Genomic DNA, 19,202 nt, shown 5'->3' on the forward strand with positions numbered 1-19,202 from the left:
TGATGTACAGAAGGTTTCCTCTGGAGGCGGGAGGGAGAAGGCTGAGGACGTGCAGATGCAGTCATTACACACACAGGGACATGATTTAATCAGTGCCACCAAAAGCCTCATGCCTGTCCTCTACCCAGTGAGAGACTATGCCTGCTTCAAACAGTGCCTTCTATTTTTGTTGTTACTGCTTGAGACCAGATCTTGTTGTCAGAGCTGGTATTGACCTCTTGATTCTCTTGGCTTCTTTTCCCCTTCACCTTGAGACTTGGTGGAAAAGTCGTAGACGTGTGCACATATGGGGAAAAAGGTATGGTAGTAACCGGATACCTGCTGGCTAGGGAGTGAGGGAGCAAAGGGGGTGGGTGATGGCCTCCTTCTTCCCCCTTTCATCGCCTTCCAGAATTCAAACCAACCTCATGAGCTTTTTCCAGGGCCTCAGGAAACTCCCTCCCACCCCTCACCACTTAGCTTATAGATTAGGCAGAGCGTGTGTTCAGACAATGTCTGTGTGGTGCTTGGTGTGTGTGTGTGTAGCTAGCTCACTGCCTCAGTCAGGTCATGAATACCAACCTTGAAGTCAATAGGGTACTACTGGTCTCCAGGGTAGTTGTGCTTGGTCCTGATGGTGGCAGGGGTGGCATTGTCATCTTGGAAAACACATCACCACATTACAGCAGATTGTAATTTCTGAGATAAATACAGAAAAAAAATGCTATTGAGTAGCAGCCTTTTTAAATCACTTCTATTTATGTGGGTGTACACACTTGTTTGCATGAAGTCAGGACAGCTTTTGGGAGTCCATTTCTCTGAGTCCTATGGGTGGAACGCCAGTCAGCTGCTTTACAGCAAGTGCCTTTACCTGATGCTGTCCCCCAAGACCCTTATTGTTTTTTTTTTTGTTTTGTTTTGTTTTTTGTTTTTCAAGACAGGGTTTCTCTGTGGTTTTGGAGCCTGTCCTGGAACTAGCTCTTGTAGACCAGGCTGGTCTCGAACTCACATTGATCCGCCTGCCTCTGCCTCCCGAGTGCTGGGATTAAAGGCGTGCGCCACCACCGCCCGGCTAAGACCCTTATTGTTGTGTTTGGACAGGAAAAGTACAGAATGTGTTTGCCTACATGTTTAGAAACTTTCCTGTGAAAAGCTGAGTATGGTGGTGTTGACTTGTGATCCCAACACCTAGGGCAGCAGAATCCAGAATTCAAGGCCAGGTCTCCATTCCTCAAGGACCCTAGACGAAAGCACAGGTTGACAGCCTGGGTCAGCGGTGGCTTGGGATCAGGACCTTAGTATTGAATTAAGCATTTTTTTTTAAGATTTATTTATCATGTATACAACATTCTGTCTCAATGTATGCCCTCAGGCCAGAGGAGGGCGCCAGACCTCAGTACAGATGGTTGTGAGCCCCCATGTGGTTGCTGGGAATTGAACTCAGGACCTCTGGAAGAGCAGCCAGTACTCTTAACCTCTGAGCCATCTCTCCAGCCCCTTTAATTTCTTATGTATACAACATTCTGCCTCCGTGTATGCCTGCACACCAGAAGAGGGTGCCAGATCTCATTACAGATGGTTGTGAGCCAGCCACCATGTGGTTGCTGGGAATTGAACTTAGGACCTCTGGAAGAGCAGCCACTGCTCTTAACCACAGAGCCATCTCTCCAGCCCCCCACGTGTGATCAAACCACCAGGTGTGGGGAGGATCATGCACTTGACTGCTCATTTATAGGCAGGTGTGAATTCAAGTACACGTGCACATGCTTGTTGTAGAATAGAATATTTGACTATGTAAAGATGTGTTGCTGTTACACCTTGCCTGCCTAAAGCACCTGATTGGTCTAATAAAAAGCTGAACAGCTAATAGCTAGGCAGAGGGGGATAGGTGAGGCTGATGGGCAAAGAACAAAAGAAGCCAGGCAGACAGGCATGGAGGAAAGAAGCAGGATAAGGTAAATGTGCCCTGGGGCAGCACATAGATTCATAGAAATGGGTTACTCTCTGATTTTTAAAGCTAGCTAGAAACAAGCCTAAACTAATGCCAAGCATTCATAATTAATAACTCTCCGTGTCGTGATTTAGGGGCTGGTGGTCCGTAAAAGCCTGTTACACATGCTTGTGGAGGACAGGGGTCCATGTGAGGTCTCTTCCTCCACCCTACTGAGACAGGGTCTTCCACTGGACCTGGTCTCCCCTCTGGTCTGGCCATCTTAAGGTTGCCTCAGCCTTTTTCAGCTAGAAGGCACTGGAGGAAACATGAAGCTGGTTTGTTTCCTGAGGGTTAGAGAGTTTCATCCATGACAGAAGTGGTGGACTGGGAGTGCGGTGATTCCAAGGATACATGGGGCATTTGTGGGTGTTGGAGTGTAGCCAGGCCTCCTGGGGTCGGGTGTCCTCCCCCCTTGTTATTTACTTATTTATTTTTATGTGCATTGGTGTTTTGCCTGCGTGTATGTCTGTGTAAGGGTGTTGGAACCCCTGGAGCTAGAGTTACAGACAGTTGTGAGCTGTCATGTGGGTGCTGGAAATTGAACCCTAGTCTTCTGAAAGAGCAGCCAGTGCTCTTAACTGCTGAACCATCTCTCCAGCCCTCAGGTTCCCCCTTGTCTTGCCTTTGTCTTCTGTCTTTCCTCTGCAGTGACCTTTGGTCCTGTCATGGACCTTTTCCTGCAGATTTTTATTTTGTTTCAGCAAGGGAAGACTTCTGGTTAGAAGGGTGTGCTGCTCACAAAAGCAGCGGCAGAAGAGAAAGCACCCTGTTTTGTTTTTTAAAAAGACATAATCTAATGTAGCCGAGGCTGATCCCAAGTTCATTGGGTAGGTGACAGACCTTGAACCCTTGTTCCTCCTGATTCCACCTTCTAAGTGCTGGCGAGTACAAGCATGTGCCATTATGTGCATCTTGTTGGAGCTCTTAAAACTATTAAGGGTGGTGGTGGGAGGCAGAGGCAGGCGGAGCTCTGTGAGTTTGAGGACAGCCTGGTCTACAGAGTGAGTTTCAAGACAGTCAAGGCTACATAGAGAAACCCTGTTTCAAAAAAAAAAAATAGGAGTGGGAGGACTATTAACTGTCTCTCTCCAGAAGGTTCCCTCAGAGAGCTAGCTGCTGTCCAGTCCTTCCCTAGCTCTGCGTTGCCATGACACCACCTGGTGGCCATTGACTGTATGCCAGGACAAACCTGACTGACGGCTTTTTTCCTTGGCCAGCCCCTGACAGGGATTCTTTAATACCCTTACTGTTTTCAGATGGAGAACTTGAGGCATGGGAGCAACCTTAAGACTCAGAGCCCAGGACTAGGAGGAAGCCTGCTCCTTGTCCTTGTGCTGCGCCATGCCAGGCAGCTGACAGGAAAGCCCTGTAAGAATGTGGGGCAGCAGGAGTCTAGGGTAAGGATGCCATCAGGACTTTCATCTCCACACAACTGACCCAGGCCTCTGTGTGTTCTTGAGGAGGTTACATCCCATACCCTCTTTTATCCTGTTTTCCATTCTGGAAGGTTCCAGGGCCTGCTGGGTGGTGCTCTGGCTGGTGCTCTGGCTGGTGCTGTGATGTGATGTGGCAGTTACCAGCTCTTGTTCAGACTAGCCATGAGCACTTCCATAGTGTCCAGAACTAAGCAAGTATCCATGGTCAGTCTGTCACAGGTAGCTGCTTATTGCTGCTAGGGTCTCTAGGTGGGCAGTGCCTACTGTGCTCCCTCCCCCATCTCCAGCTGTTCCTTGACCCCATGCTAGATTCCCAGCCATACCTCCTGGTGAATAAGCTCTGTTCTGCACGCGGCTTTTCCCCAGTCCCCTCTGGCTGCTCTCTGACCACCGTGGGCAAGATTAAAAGGAAATGGGATGACACCCATTCCAGCATTCTGACTTGTTGGCTCTTCTGCCTCCTCATGCTATTATTAAAAAAAAAAGGAAAAAAGAAAAACTGTTTTTGCTAGTTGGGGGTCCTGCCATCCAGCTCTAATATAAATACACAGAGACTTGTTCTTGCTTATGAATGCCCAGCCTTAGCTTGGCTTGTTTCTAGCCAGCTTTTTAAAAATTATCCCAGCTACCTTTTGCCTCTGGGCTTTTACCTTTCTCTGTTCCGTATACCTCTTTTCTTCTTATTCTGTGGGTGGTGACTGGGTGGTCCCTGCAGTTCTCCTCTCCTCCCTTTCTCATTTCTCCTGTCTCACACTTTCCTGTTCTCTCAATCTCTCCTATTCTCTGTACCTGGCAGCCTGGCCTATCCCTCATTCCTGCCTACCTATTGGCTGTTCAGTTCTTTATTAGACCAATCAGTGCTTTAGACAGGCAAAGTAACACAGCCTCACAGAGATAACATGCAACATAAAAGAAGGCAACACATCTTTACATCATTAAAAATATCCACAGCATAAACAAATGTAGCACATCTTAAATACAACACTCTGCTAAGGGACCTGTGTGTACAAGTGGGTCACCCAGAGGTCATCTCTATCTTGAGCTCACCTGTGTCTGTCAAGCCCTTTAGCCACATAAGACACACTCTACCTTGTTTTTGTTTGTTTTTTTTCCCATCACACTAGCTTCTAAAACGTACTAGTGATGTCCCTTGCTTTGTTGAGAACAGCACTGTTACCACAGTGCTCAGCTTTCATGTGGATGAGTGTCCAGGTGGAGTGGGAGTGACTTTGGCATGCCGGCTGTGACACAGCGCACAGATGGAAGCGAGAGGGATCATCATCCCTGGCCATTAAGACTCAGCTCACGCCGGGCGGCCTTTAATCCCAGCACTCGGGAGGCAGAGGCAGGTGGATCTCTGGGAGTTCGAGGCCAGCCTGGTCTATAAGAGCTAGTTCTGGGACAGGCACCAAAAGCTACAGAGAAACCCTGTCTCGAAAAACCAAAAAAAAAAAAAAAAAAGACTCAGCTCACATCAGAAATCCCAGGAGGTGGGAGGAGGGTGTGGAACTGGGGAGAATGCAGCAGCCTGGGTGACTCTTCTGGCCTCAGTGTGGCTGTCTAGCCTGTGTGCCATGTTGTGGGCCTGCTACCCTGAATTAGCTGCTTCCTTTCCCCGGGCTCTGGGAGCCTGTCCCGTGCTGAAGATGGAAGGGCTGCAGTTGAGGGCTTCCAAGGCTGAGTCGTGTACTCGGGTCAGGCCTCCCTGTGCTTATCTGTGTCACCAGAGCAGTTGAAGTTCCTGACCTGCCTTACCACCCCACCTTCCTCCCAGCCCATTGTTTGCCAACTTCTTTCCCAGTTTAGCCCCATATTTACCAGGCCCCTGTAGTTCCTTTAACAAAGAGTCTGAGTCACTAGGATGTGGAGGTGGGCTGGCCTCCGAGCTGGTGTGCATAGTGAGCTCTTGGCTATATAATGAAAGCTTATCTTTAAAAAAAAAAAAGTCTGTCATTAGTATGGTGCTTGTGGCTGTGCCAGTACTGATGCCCGAAACCAAGACTATTAATGTCTTCCCAGTATTTGGCAGGACTTGGGTGTCTCCTTGCAGTCCCTGGACCTCACACACGGTGCTGCACACTGATAGCTGTCCTAACAGAGACAGTATGAGTAGCCAAACCATTAGCATCACAGGAGGATTGTGTCGTGGGCTAGGAGGAGAACCACGTTCCAGGTGCAACTGAGTGCCCATCTGAAGCCAGGGAAGGTCATCTGAGTCCTGAGGGTCACCCCTGTGGTCTCTGACACCACCATAAGTCACATTAGCATAGACTATCTGGCAGGTGCCTGTTCCGGGAACTTGGGTGCCTTCCTCCAGGCCCTCCTTCCCCAGTCCTTCGTGGCCTCGTGGCTTCCCTTCCTATAGTTGCACTTCACATGTCCTGGCACTGTGGTCTGAGCTGGTGGCTGTAAACAGTGTCACAACACCGTGGTACCATGGAAACTTGACAGAATTTTTAGTAACTACAGTGAGCTTTCTATAAATGGAAAGTTCACCTGTGGTTTACTAATAGCAAAAGCGTACACTGAGTTCTTAAGAATTGAGGTACGAAGCATAACTGATTGGGTCTTGGGCAGCTAAAACTCACAAACAATGAAGTCTCTGTCAAACCAGAGTTGTCTGGATGCTAGCAGAGAGAGCCCCCACCCCCACCCCCGTGGACCTGCCATGACCTTTTGAGAGTAAAATAACCTTCCTTCCCCAGAAGTTCCTGTGAGTTCAAGGGGCAGGGCCCAGATCAGAGCAGACCTTGGCTGTCCTCAGTGAAGGAAAATGGAACCCGACCTTACTTCCTCCTGAGTCCCATTACCCTTCTGTGCACTATCCCCACAGTGGGCAGGGGCTGCTGCCCAGAAGCCTCAGGACTGCTGGCATTCTCGTCACAGCCTGATGACTCACGAGCAGGGCCACAGATGAAATTCATAGTAAAGCCGAGGTTAGCCACACCGGCTTTTCCAGGGACTGCACAGCTGGCCATTGGCGCTGCCCGCAAACCTCCTTCTTACTCTGAAAACGTCAAAGGGACAGTGAACATCCCAAATCAAGTCTTCGTGTCAGCTGCTCAGCACACTAGGTGCCACCCCCACTTTGCTGAGGCAGGACTGAGCTCAGAGAGGCTTAATGTTTTTGTTAATGTGGAGAGAAGGACTGGGTCACTCAGATCTGCTACACTTGGCACCGGGTTTGCTTTCCTCCAGTTGCTTTCACAACTCGGAACAGCAGACAGGTGGAACAGGGTGTGCCTGTCATCCCTACATTTGAAAGATTGGGGCAAAAAGGATTGTAATGTTGAAGCTAGCCTGAGCTTCATAATGAGACCCTATCCCAGAGAACAAAAGGTCAGTTGCTGGGGGGTGGCTTGATCAATAGAGTGATTATTTGACAAGGTCAGTCCCCAGCACCCACATGAAAAAGCTAGACATTGTGGCCAGTGCTGTAATGTCAGTGCAGGAGGTGTAGATGGGTGGTCTCTGGAGCTCTCTGGCCCACAGCCTACCTAGCTTAACTGGTGAATTGCAGGTCCCAGCGAATATCTCTCCAAAGAAAAGGTAAATAACAACTGAAAAAGACGCATCACACACACACAATTTGGAAGCCCACCGGTGGTGCTTCTCCGCTGTGGAATGAGCCTTTGGGCAGTGCTGCCCACAGAAGGAATGGGGCGCCCATCACCTCAAGAGCCAGGGTCACTCATCTCTAAAGGGAACATTCTGCCTCACTTTCATTCTACAAGGGATGTGTGTCTGTGGTGTTGTGTAGGCTGCTCAATTTTACATCTCTGTCTCTGCCCCACGCCAGGATAGGGGAAATGCCCTGTGACTCCATCAGGTCCACTCTACTGTTCCCATCTCACACCTGCTAGTTTGTGACCTGGGGATATGATGGCAGCTTTCCAGCTATCTCCATAGTGCTGATGGGAAAAAGTCTGGCCTCCTAGTTGGTGCCTGCATTGTTCCCTGTCACCTTCCTCACTGCCTGGAGCTGCTTCAGTTAGAATCCAGTGCTGTAAAGGGTGAATTATGGCTGCTCTTGGCTTACTGAATGTTCTCTCTCTCTCTCTTTTCTTTTTCCCTTCCACTCATTGGTGGCAGCTGCTCGCTTCTACCTAGAGGAAAACCCCAGATGAAATTAGTTGACTGACTTGGGTGGACTCTGATGCCCGCCCTGAGTTTGGAGGGCCCAGGTCTGCTCTGCCTCTAGAATCAAAGGCTAGTGCTGGCAGCCTGGAAGAGCTGGTACTGGGAGCTGCCTATGTCCAAGTTTGCTCACCTCCAATTGGTTTGCTGGAGCTGGTTAGGTTAACAAAGGATGAGGCAGGGCTGCTGCCAGCTCTGCATCCAGCCCGCCACCCTCCACACCACTGAGCTTGCCTGTCCCAAACTGCCATCTGACCATGTCACTTCCTCTGCTTTAGAAACCTCCCCAAGGTTGCAGACGCTGACGGATTTGCCCCAGAGTCGGAGTAGCTGCCACCTGGAGATTCCACAGCCATGAGTGGGTTTAACTTTGGAGGCACCGGGGCCCCTGCTGGCGGCTTTACGTTTGGCACTGCGAAGACTGCAACCACTACACCCGCCACTGGCTTTTCCTTCTCTTCTTCCGGCACTGGAGGGTTTAATTTTGGGACTCCCTCCCAGACAACTACAGCCACCCCTTCCACTGGCCTCTTCTCACTCACCACACAGACCCCAACCACACAGACACCAGGATTCAACTTCGGGACAACACCTGCTTCTGGAGGAACTGGCTTCTCCCTGGGGATCAGCACTCCAAAGCTCAACCTGAGTAACACAGCTGCCACATCAGCCACAGCCAACACTGGCAGCTTTGGACTTGGTAGTAGCACCCTTACCAATGCCATCTCAAGTGCTGGCACCTCCAGCCAGGGGACAGCCCCCACCGGCTTTGTGTTTGGGTCCTCTAACACTTCTGCTCCATCTACTGGCTCCACAGGGTTCTCATTCACCAGCGGCAGTGCATCCCAGCCTGGAACCTCTGGCTTTGGCCTTGGCTCTGTGGGCAGCTCAACCCAGCCCACAGCACTGTCTGGCTCTCCCTTCACTCCAGCCACGCTGGTGACCACTACAGCAGGAACAGCACAGCCAGCTGCTGCTGCACCTACTGCCACCACCACCAGTGCAGGGTCCACACTCTTTGCTTCCATAGCGCCTGCTCCTGCCTCATCCAGTGCTACAGGGCTCTCCCTCTCAGCTCCAGTGACAACTTCAGCCACTCCTAGTGCTGGGACTCTGGGCTTCAGCCTCAAAGCCCCGGGGGCAGCTCCTGGCCCCTCCACCACCATCTCCAGCACCACCACCTCTGCCACGACCACCTCCACCACAACCTCTGGCTTTGCCCTGAGCCTGAAACCCCTAGTGTCAGCTGGTCCCAGCAGTGTGGCCACTACTGGGACTGCTCTGCCTGGCTCCAGCAGTGCAGCAGGGACTACCACCGGTCCTGCGATGACCTATGCACAGCTGGAAAGCCTGATCAACAAGTGGAGCCTGGAGCTGGAGGATCAGGAGCGGCACTTCCTGCAACAGGCCACACAGGTCAATGCATGGGATCGCACACTGATTGAGAACGGGGAGAAGATCACCAGTCTACATCGGGAGGTGGAAAAGGTGAAGCTGGATCAGAAGCGGCTGGATCAGGAGCTAGACTTCATCCTGTCACAGCAGAAGGAACTGGAGGACCTGCTGAGCCCATTGGAGGAGTCAGTGAAGGAGCAGAGTGGTACCATCTACCTTCAGCATGCGGACGAGGAGCGTGAGAAGACCTTCAAGCTGGCTGAGAACATCGATGCGCAGCTCAAGCGCATGGCACAGGACCTCAAGGATATCATCGAGCACCTGAACATGGCTGGTGGCCCTGCAGACACCAGCGACCCACTGCAGCAGATTTGCAAGATCCTCAATGCACACATGGACTCCCTACAGTGGGTGGACCAAAGCTCTGCCCTGCTGCAGAGGAGAGTGGAAGAGGCCAGCCGCGTGTGTGAGGGCCGCCGCAAGGAGCAGGAGCGCAGTCTGCGCATTGCCTTCGACTAGCCCTGCATGAATGGGAGGGGCTCCTTGGGTGGTTGTGCTGTTGAGAGGAAGGTTCTTCAGCTTGACTTGCACTCAGCAGAAGTTGTACAAGGCATGGCACTCGATGTAACCTGTGTGCTCTGGGGCCCAGCATGAATGTCACTGAGCTCTAGGCCAGCATTTAAAGAACAAAGGCAAGGGTTCCATTCAGTGCTGCCTCACAGCAGCTTCAGTTCTAATCCATCCAACTTAGCCTTCAGTCACTCCAGTATGGCTGTGACTGGGACAGAGCTCTTGCTCTGAAGGAGATGCTGGCCAAGAAACTTACCTTGGATGGAGACATGGTGGGTTTGAAAGCCCAAGGTTTCTGCTCCTCTCCAGCTTCCATCTAGCCCATGTCCTCCAGAGCGTCTGCCACACAAAGCAGAGTGACCAAGGCACAGTGAGCTAACAACTGCTTTGCCCTGACTACCTCCTTCACTCCTAGATGGTGAGCTCCTGTGGCAGGAACTGATTACCCTTGAGGCTAGAGTGACAGCAGATTTGCTTCTGGATATCCCAGTGTCAAAACTATCTCAGTCACAGTCAGATGCACAGTGTTGAAGGCCAGCAGTCATGTCCTGGTCTGTTTTATTTCCTTGTACCTTGCTGTAGCCTCTGTGATCCCTGATCAAATGTTGCTTTTCTAAATAAAGAAAAATTTGTGAAATCAGACCTGCTGTGGACGTAAGTGGTGAAGAAAGGTCCCAAGACTCAGCAGGGCAGTGCTGGTGGGATGTCGAGTTGTGGGCCTTTGATTGAGCCACATGGGCCCAGTCTTTACCTTCCTTGGGGTAGGTGAGGTGCAGGAGAGAGTCCTGTCCACCCATGTGCATGAGTGGACAATCATCCACTGCGTGCAGGTGTCACTGTGATGTCATCAGTAGTGAGATCAGGGAACACTGGGAGGTGATATCCAGATGCTGGGCTCATGCCGTGCATTTGACAGCTGCTCTTACCGTCTAAAGATTCCAGCATGGAGCCACGAGTTATTTCCTTTGTTTATGTTGAGCTTCAAAGTACAAAAGGGGGGGCACTAGAGGAGGAATCTCAGCTGCTAAGAGCACTGGCTCTTCTTTCAAGGACCCTGGTGTGATCTCTAGAACCACATAGTGGCTCACAGCCATCTGCAGCTCCAGTCCCAGGTTATCAGTGGCTTTTGGCTACTGTGTGCAGAGCAAACAGTCATATAATAAAATCTCAAAGAGAGAAAAAAACCCTAGCTTTGTGAACACTGGAGTTCCAAGTCATCTTCAGCTACATAGTCACAGGAGACCTTGTCTTGGAAAAGCCACATAGAGGCAGGGCTAGTGAACTGGGGGACACATCCTGAGCGCCCAGTGGCCTTTCTGTAACATGTTAGTTTTTGTTGGTTTAAGGCAGGGTTCCCTCCTTGAGTTGGTGTGACTTTCCTGAGTCCTAGGATTATGGCTAAGCCATCACAGCCCAGCTCTGCACTCTGGCTTGACTCTGACCGACCATAGTGTTCAGGCCGCAGTTTCTCAAGATGCTTTCCACTCGTGTCATGGTCATGGTCGGCGTGTATCTCTAATGTGTGTGTACTCGTTCCAGGTTGTGTTTGGGACATAAATGAAGCTGAGCTATCTTGCCATTTGTGGGGAGGAGCTGCACTCTGCACTCCATCCTTGTACAGCCTTGTGTTTTAAGTTAGTTGAAATCATCCCTGAAGGTCTACCCACTTTATAGACAGCAGCATAGATCTTCGTGCTGGGGAATTGGGGAGAGGTACCCAGGATGACAACGCTACTGGCAACTTGGGCATGTTACCCAGGCTACACTACAATTGCAGTTTCCCTCTCCAGGAAGAACACTGCCTTGCTGACCGCTCTCATCATTCACCATGAAGACGGCAAAGGTGACTGCATGGGGAGCCTCTTCCACATCTCCTTGGGTAGCCAGGACCAGCTGTGACCCAGCCTGGCGGGACTAGCCTGTCTCAGGAAGGGGCGCAGCAGTATGAAATGTCAGTGAGCAGGAAGTTTTATCTATAGCACATTAAGGGATGAGAAAGACAAGGGAGACCAAGTTTGAACTTTCCACTTCTGGTCTCTATAAAGAGCTCTGGTCTGTATTGAGCAGCACAGAAAGCATTGTCTGGGAAGGAGTTTTTACAAAAGTCCCTAAGAGTTTTGTAAGAATGACCCAGAACAGCACTTGAAACTGCACACACATGTTTCTTCCATCATCTGTGAAATGCTTTCAGCCAGTGACTACTGGAAATCAGACACGGTCCCAGGCATGGAAGAGTACAGATTGTAGCTAAGCTTGCACCAGCTGCCCAGGTGGGAAGAGTCGGGCTAGAAAGGTGGGTGCTTTGTTATCTCAAGGGCCAGTTAAAGTTGAAGAGGTTGAGGACATGGTTTTGACCTGATGACAAGGTGTGGCAAAAGCAGCTTCTAAAGGAGACACTTATAGGAAAAAAGTCCCACAGAAGGGGAGCGTTTGAGATAGTTATTATTGAAATGAGGTATCCAGCCCAGGCTGGCCTCCAGTTCCCAAGGGAGCTGTGGGTCACCTTGAACCTGGGCTCCCTGCCTCCATCTTTGAAGTACCTGTCCTCACCGCAGTCCACATGAGGTTTCTGTGGGGCTGGGAAGGCAGCCCAAGGCAACCAGCAGCTGGATCCCCAGCCCGGAGCAGGTCATCCATGTAGCCCTAACTGCAGGAACTCCAAGATCTGCTTGCCTTTCCTTGGGAATCCTGAGAACGTCCTATCTTGAAGGACAGGAGCTGGCCACCTGTGTGTGACCTTACCTTCTGTTAGTAAAGCTTTTATGGAGCACAGCCATACCCTCACACTTCGTAAATGGATAGCTAGGCTGTAAATCTTCAAATTTTCATGGGAAGTTTAACCATTTCTGTCATAGAGAAACATTCTGCAAAAACCGTATGCCTGGGACATGATTCAAAATAGTCCTGTGTCAAAGAAGAGGGTGAGCGAGGGGCCTAGTGGCATGCCTGTTAGCCCAGAGTTTAAGATGCAGGGTAGGAGGATATGGGGCAGGAGGATGGCCTCAAGTTGGAGGGCATCCTAGGGTACAAATGAAGACACCTACCCTGTCAAAAAACAAAAAGGCATTCTCTAGCAAATTCTGCCACAGCCTACCAACTGATCTTCCTCTCAGGACTTGGCTTCTCTGATCTAACAAGGCAGTAGGACAAAGCTACCAGTTTTCCCTGGTTCTGCCTGCGCCAGAGGATGACTTCCCTTCCAGGTTGACCAGAAAGGCCATGGGCGCCGGGAGAGCCCCCCAAAGACCAGCGTGCAGTGAGTGTCCCCTGTCTGGGTTGGGGAGTTAGGGAGGAGGTCACAGCTACTTTGTCCCTGCCCAGTCTTGGGTCTCCCTACACCCTCCCTCGGGACACTAGACTGAAAAACTGGAGGCTATGCACTTCATGAGGTCCGTCCCCGGATCAGCCTGCTGGAATGTGGCCTAGACCCTCCAGCACTATTCCTGTGGGTCAGAAGCAAGCCGTGGCAGGCGGGTGTCCCCAAAGACCTTTTCTTCCTGGAAGGCTAGTCCTGAAGCTGCCTTTCCCAAAGCCAGCAGCAGCTGATGCCATGACCAGATGCACACACTTAATATCTGGGCTTGTGCCCTTGCTGCAGAACACTGAGCCTCACTTGCACCTCTTGTTCCCTGATCCCATCCCTACGCACCCTGCCTTCTTCCCAAGACCCCAGCATAACCAGGGAAGGACAGTCTGCCCCAATGGTGGCCTAACCATGATTCCTAATTTAGGCCCAATAATACTGCTTGGAACTAACACTAGGATACTAGGATTTGGAGTGTATATATATTTAGATTGTGACCCAAGCTAGGCTTGAACCCCTGTTGATGGGGGTGGGCTAGGATGGCAAACACATGTGTGTGCTCACACACCCTACCTGAACCTATTTTGTCAGTTCCCTTTGCTCCCCAGACTCCCTAGGGGAAGGGGAGTAGCCCCAGTCTACTCCAGCCAGGGATCCAAAAGCTGTTCCCGTGGGACTGGAGAGGTAGCCCAGGGGTTAAGAACACTGGCTACTCTTCCAGAGAACCAGGGTTCAATTCCCAGGACCTCCTTAGGGGCTCACAACCATCCGTAACTTCAGTTCCAGCAGATTCAATGCCCTCCTCTTTGGGCACCAAACACACACAGTACTCAGACATACATGAAGGTAAAACAACCACATATATGGAAAACTTTACAGTGGCCCTGTCAGTCTAGCGTTCCGTACACTGAGGCAGAAGGATCATGGGGAATTTGAGGACAGCTTGGGTGCAGAATGATGAGACCCTGTCTAATAAATGCCAGGCCACGAGGTGGCTGTTCCTGCCCCCAGCACCCTCAGTTCCTCTGTAGGGCTGAGACCAAGTACTGCGCTAAGCCCTGGAGTCCTGCTTGACCTGGGCCTCCAGCCTACATGGCTTTGCAGTTCTGGCCGCTTGGCCCAAGCACACACCTACACCAACCACCTCCCTTTAGTGGACTCTGGACTTCCCCGTTCTGTCCCTACCCTGACTTTTCTCCTGATTTCCCTGCACCTGACTGCCTCACTCCCCCAGCTTTGGGTGGCACTGGTGTGATCATCCTCATTGTTCATGGCCTCCTGAAGTTTCTGGGGACATCTCTCTGAGGTGTCCATCCACACTCTGCTTCCCAGCCGTTCTTAAGACGAAGATAGCAGGGAAGGACAGGGCCACTCAGTCATCACCACCCAGTCCTCCCCATGTTCAGATGCAGCAACAGGTTCTGCCCCTGGCAGGTGACATATGAAGGCCCTGGCCTGGCTTTACATCTGCCATACTGTGCTTTACCATGTGACACTATCAGGCCGAAACGGGCACCAGAATGTGGAAGGCCCTGTCCCAAGATCCCAGGTCCCAGACTTGTGTGTGCCCATTTCATAGACTTGGAGATAGGCATGGAAAACGGGTGAGGAGGCCTGGCCTGGGATGGGCAGGCCCAAGGGACCAGAGCACCAATGATGCCATCTGGATGGGCAGTCCCCACCCACAACTTCTGCAGAGCTGCTTGTGGTACAAAAAATAGACTGAGTTACTTCCTCCTGTGGCCCTCTTTCCCACCACCACCACCTCCCCCAGCATGTGGCCCCGCTCCAGGAAAGCACTTAGAATTCCCCAGGGAGGTGAGTGGGCAGGGCTGGCTGCTTTAAGGGGAGAACTCAGAGGCCCTGTTCTGCTGTCCTGTCCGAGAGTAGGTGGGAGGTGGCAGGGACTACACCCCAGAACCTAGGACTGGGAGGCAGGAGAAGGGAGCTAGGCCAGGGCTTGGGAAAAGGGTCCCAGGAACTCTTGACAGATCAAGATTAGGTCTGGGGAAACACATGCCCAGCCCAGAGAGGAAGAAAAGAGACAGGCTGGGGGGTCCTTAGCCCCCATCACAGTCACCCCACTTCTCCACTGACAGCAGCTGCCACTTGAGCCATGGCTTGGCTGGGTAAGTGAGCAAGAGAGGGGGGAAAGGGGGTGCTGGGACTGTGGCTGACTCCTGCTTCTACTGCCTGTGCCCTGACCCTCTTCTGTTGCCAGCCCCACATCATGCGCTTGTGGCTGTCCTCCTGGGTCTGGCAGCCTCTCTGAACTGGAAGGCAGCCTCCAGCCTGAGTCCCTTCGATAAGTGCATGGAGGACCCTGATTATGAGCAGCTGCTCAAGGTGGTGACCTGGGGCCTCAATCGGACCTTGAGGCCCCAAAGGGTGGCAGTTGTTGGTGCAGGTATAGCTGGACTGACAGCCGCCAAGGTGCTCAGCGATGCGGGACACAAGGTGAGAAGTGCAGCCTACTGTCTGCCTGGAGCCTTTCCTGCTGCTGGTGGAAGGTCCTGGGTAGAGCCCCCATTCCATCTGCAGGGAAGGCGTAATTTTTTTTTTTTTTTTTTTTTTTTTTTTTGGTTTTTCGAGACAGGGTTTCTCTATAGCTTTGCATCCTATCCTGGAACTAGCTCTTGTAGACCAGGCTGGTCTCGAACTCAACCATGCCTGCCTCTGCCTCCCGAGTGCTGGGATTAAAGGCGGGCCTAATTCCTCTTAATGTAATTGTCATAGTCAAAATGGGGATCTGTGTTGGGGGAAGCACTAAGAAATTCCCAAGGGCGAGTGTCCCCTTCACCAAAACCCAGGAATGAGAATGAGCCAGCCCCCCAGTCTTGCGTGCAAACCAGGAATCTCCCTACTTCTGCCTTAGGCTGGGAAGTCCCTCCGCAGTCCATCTGGTGGACTTTCTCTCTGTTGTAGCAGCCCCTCCCCTCCACCCTGAAGAAAGGCTCTTCCAGTCTAGGTGTGCCTCACTGTGGGGAGCAAGACAGGCAGGGGCTGCTGTGAGTGCAGCCAGGGGAGCTGAGGTTACTGCTTGCCCCACCTCGTCTTTAGGTCACGGTCCTGGAGGCAGATAATAGGATTGGGGGCCGCATCCTCACCTTCCGGGATGGGAAGACAGGCTGGATAGGAGAGCTGGGGGCCATGCGAATGCCCAGCTCCCACAGGTGAGATCCCAGCCAGGTAACAGAGCTCCACCTCTGCACCAAAGCTGAACCAAAGCCCACCTCCAACCCCATCTCATATTCAGCCAACTCCCATCCCTGATTTAGGCTCAGCCAATCCCAGCTCTGTCCTTGCCCTGGGCTCAGTGAGAATCCAGCTCCATCCCTAGTCCATGCTCTTTGTTCTGAAGGTACTGTCTGTCAACCTTGGGCCTCAAGCTGCACCCCCAACTCTGCACTCCAAAGTCGGGTCCAGACCTCACTTCTCACTCACAGCTTGGCTCAGCCCTCTCCTAGTGCCATCACTCACCTTCCCATCTGTGCGGTTCCCACCCCCAGCTCCATGCCTGTCTGTACTGGTCCTCCAGTGGTACCAGCCAGGCCTTCTTCATACAGCCTTCCATTTCCAGGATCCTGCACATGCTCTGTAGGAGCCTGGGCCTCAACCTGACCCAGTTCACGCAGTATGATGAGAACACATGGACCGACGTGAATGACGTGAGGCTGCGGAACTATGTGGTGGAGAAGATGCCAGAAAAGTTGGGCTACGCCCTGAGCCACAGGGAGAGAGGCCGCTCCCCAGAGGACATCTACCAGATGGCACTCAACAAGGTGGCTACCAGCTTCCTGCTGAGCCCAACCCTGCCCGCGGCTCTGTCTTTACTAGCACCCTGTTAAGGTTTACTCCGCAGCTCCGGCCAGCCCGTGCTTTCTGCATCTCACAGCGCATCCTCTACTGAAGCCCTTCCGGCAGCTTTGCCGTAGACAGTCTCTCAGGCATCCTCCTGTCCCAGAGGATCTTTCCACACAGAAGCTAGCCCTGCCCACAGCTTGATAGGGCTCCCCAGTGCCTCTTAAGCCCATGGGCCAGACCTACCAGATAGCTTCCCTTCCCCCACACCCACCTAGTGATCCAGGCATACCCTCTGCTTCTGGAACGCCACCTGGCTCATCCATTATCCCTAAGTCTGCATCCTCAATGTATCTGCCTGAACATCCTTCTCCTGACCTTGAACAAGGAGCGCAGAGTAGAGAGGCTGGAGGCCATGTTTGTAAGGAGCCTGAAGGAAGATAACTAATTGCCAGGCAGGAGAGTCTACATGCGGTGGGAGAGGTGGCACAGCTCCAAAGTGGTTCTGCCCTCCACACTTTAAAATCAGTACTACCTGCCGCGAGAAAGGGTGATGGAGGCTGCTGGGCCTTGGGGGCCAGGCGGCTGCTGTTGCTGGGAGTGCTCTAGCACTCCTCTGGTTCTGGGGAGCCAAGGAGAGTTGTTTGCTGGTAGCAGCACCCTATTGGGCCATGGGAGACCCTCACCTGCCTACGCCCACAATGGTCTAGACACAATTACTGAACTTCCTGGCCGGCACAAAAACAAAAGGCAGTGCTGCCTGGGTGGGCAGATGAGGGCTGTCCAGTATTTGGGAGGACTTCCAGCTACAGAGGAGGCTTATGCAGTATGAGCCAAAGTCTGGGACTTGAACAGGGGTGAGTGGCTGTTCCTACTGCAGCCAGGGCCCCTCTGATTGTCCCCCACAGGCCCTCAAGGACCTCAAGGCCTTGGGCTGCAAGAAAGCCATGAAGAAGTTCAATAGGCACACGCTGCTGGTAAGTGACGAGGCTGTTCACCTGTCCTGTCACGAGAGATGGCTGAGGTCCAGGGCTTCGCAGGGAAGGGTCTGACCAGGGCTCCTGCCAACTGCACAGGAATACCTCCTTGGGGAGGGCAACCTGACCCGGCCGGCCGTGCAGCTCCTGGGAGACGTGATGTCCAAGGAGGGCTTCTTCTACCTCAGCTTTGCAGAGGCTTTACGTGCCCACAGCTGCCTGAGCGACCGACTTCGGTGAGGGCACAGTGGATGGGACAAGTCACAGGGAGGAGCGTCCTGGGAGAGGCAGGGCCTTCCTTAAGAGCTAAGCTTCAACCTGGGTCAATGTGCTTGCCCTACCCTGCAGGTACAGCCGCATCGTGGGTGGCTGGGACCTGCTGCCACGCGCGCTGCTGAGCTCATTGTCCGGGCCGGTGCTGCTGAATGCGCCCGTGGTGGCGATCACTCAGGGGGCGCACGATGTGCTCGTACACATCGCCACTTCAGTACAGTCTCATAGCATGAAGGTGCTGATGGCCGACCTGGTTCTGCTGACGGCCAGTGGGCCTGCGCTGCAGCGCATCACCTTCACGCCGCCACTGACGCGGAGGAGGCGGGAGGCACTGCGTGCGCTGCACTATGTGGCAGCCAGCAAGGTTTTCCTGAGTTTCCGCCGGCCGTTCTGGCATGAGGAGCACATCGAGGGCGGCCACTCCAACACTGACCGCCCATCGCGCCTTATATTCTATCCGGCGCCGGGCGAGGGCTCCCTACTACTGGCCTCGTACACGTGGTCGGATGCTACAGCCCCTTTCGCCGGCCTGAGCACAGAAGAGGCCATGCGCGTGGCGCTCAAGGACGTGGCGGCCCTACATGGGCCAGTCGTGTACCGCCTGTGGGACGGCACGGGCGTAATCAAACGCTGGGCAGAGGACCCGCACAGCCAGGGTGGCTTTGTGGTGCAGCCGCCATTGTTTGGGCAGGGGGATGAGGACTATGACTGGTCATCCCCCTATGGCCGCATTTACTTCGCGGGTGAGCACACAGCCCTTCCACATGGCTGGGTAGAGACTGCTGTCAAGTCCGCATTGCGGGCAGCGGTGAAGATCAATAACCATGTGTCCAAGGTGCCCAGCCCACAGAAGCAGGAGCATGCCAGTCTCCGGAAGCAGGAGCGCACACATGCAGAGGCCAGAGGGGATCAGGATCAAGAGGTCAGCCCAGGTGAGCAGCAGCAGGAGGAAATCCTAGAGGGGCAGGAGTCCCAACACGAAGAGACCAGCCCGGTGGGACACGTGTTTGTGGAGGCCATCCCTGAGTTGCGGGGACATGTGTTCGTAGAGACCATTCCCCAGGGGAAGGGGCATATACACACACACAAGAATATCATGCCTTCGCACACTCATGAGCATGTCATCCCTGAAGTGCACACGCACGGGGGACACAAGCACGTGGGATCTGGTCCCCAGCGGCACTGGCATCTGCACAAAGGGGCAGGTCACACTCCGTGCAAAGGGGGAAGAGGCACCCAGTCCCCAACCCAGTCTAATCTAGAGCAGGCCACCTACAATAATAGCCCACAATAAAATTATTTTTTTGTTAAACCCAGAGGCCCAGCTCCCTCCCTCC

The 19,202-nt window shown here is 52.8% G+C and overlaps 2 protein-coding genes across 6 annotated transcripts in view; both read left to right on the forward strand.

Annotated features, from left to right (window-relative positions):
* Window positions 1-10,150, forward strand: part of Nup62 (nucleoporin 62) — an 18,531-nt gene extending 8,381 nt beyond the window's left edge. For 2 of the 3 annotated variants that reach the window (XM_075953225.1, XM_075953223.1), the window contains exon 2: window positions 7,824-10,150. In XM_075953225.1, the coding sequence (XP_075809340.1) occupies window positions 7,900-9,459 (1,560 nt within the window). In that variant the 5' untranslated portion in view covers window positions 7,824-7,899 and the 3' untranslated portion in view covers window positions 9,460-10,150. Of the gene's footprint in view, window positions 1-2,825; window positions 3,370-7,823 lie in introns of those variants that run through there. The other variant, XM_075953224.1, reaches the window with a different exon arrangement.
* Window positions 1-19,177, forward strand: part of Il4i1 (interleukin 4 induced 1) — a 27,402-nt gene extending 8,225 nt beyond the window's left edge. The window contains exons 2-9 of one of the 3 annotated variants that reach the window (XM_075953220.1): window positions 11,301-11,353; window positions 12,624-12,766; window positions 15,036-15,271; window positions 15,875-15,987; window positions 16,395-16,596; window positions 17,524-17,592; window positions 17,692-17,828; window positions 17,941-19,177. In XM_075953220.1, coding sequence (XP_075809335.1) covers window positions 12,730-12,766; window positions 15,036-15,271; window positions 15,875-15,987; window positions 16,395-16,596; window positions 17,524-17,592; window positions 17,692-17,828; window positions 17,941-19,159 — 2,013 coding nt within the window. In that variant the 5' untranslated portion in view covers window positions 11,301-11,353; window positions 12,624-12,729 and the 3' untranslated portion in view covers window positions 19,160-19,177. Of the gene's footprint in view, window positions 1-11,300; window positions 11,354-12,623; window positions 12,767-13,672; window positions 14,944-15,035; window positions 15,272-15,874; window positions 15,988-16,394; window positions 16,597-17,523; window positions 17,593-17,691; window positions 17,829-17,940 lie in introns of those variants that run through there. The other 2 variants (XM_075953219.1, XM_075953221.1) reach the window with 2 other exon arrangements.
* Window positions 19,178-19,202: the final 25 nt, after the last annotated feature.

The sequence above is a fragment of the Microtus pennsylvanicus genome, chromosome 18 (genome assembly GCF_037038515.1).
Source record: "Microtus pennsylvanicus isolate mMicPen1 chromosome 18, mMicPen1.hap1, whole genome shotgun sequence".
Classification (NCBI taxonomy): Eukaryota; Metazoa; Chordata; class Mammalia; order Rodentia; family Cricetidae; genus Microtus; species Microtus pennsylvanicus.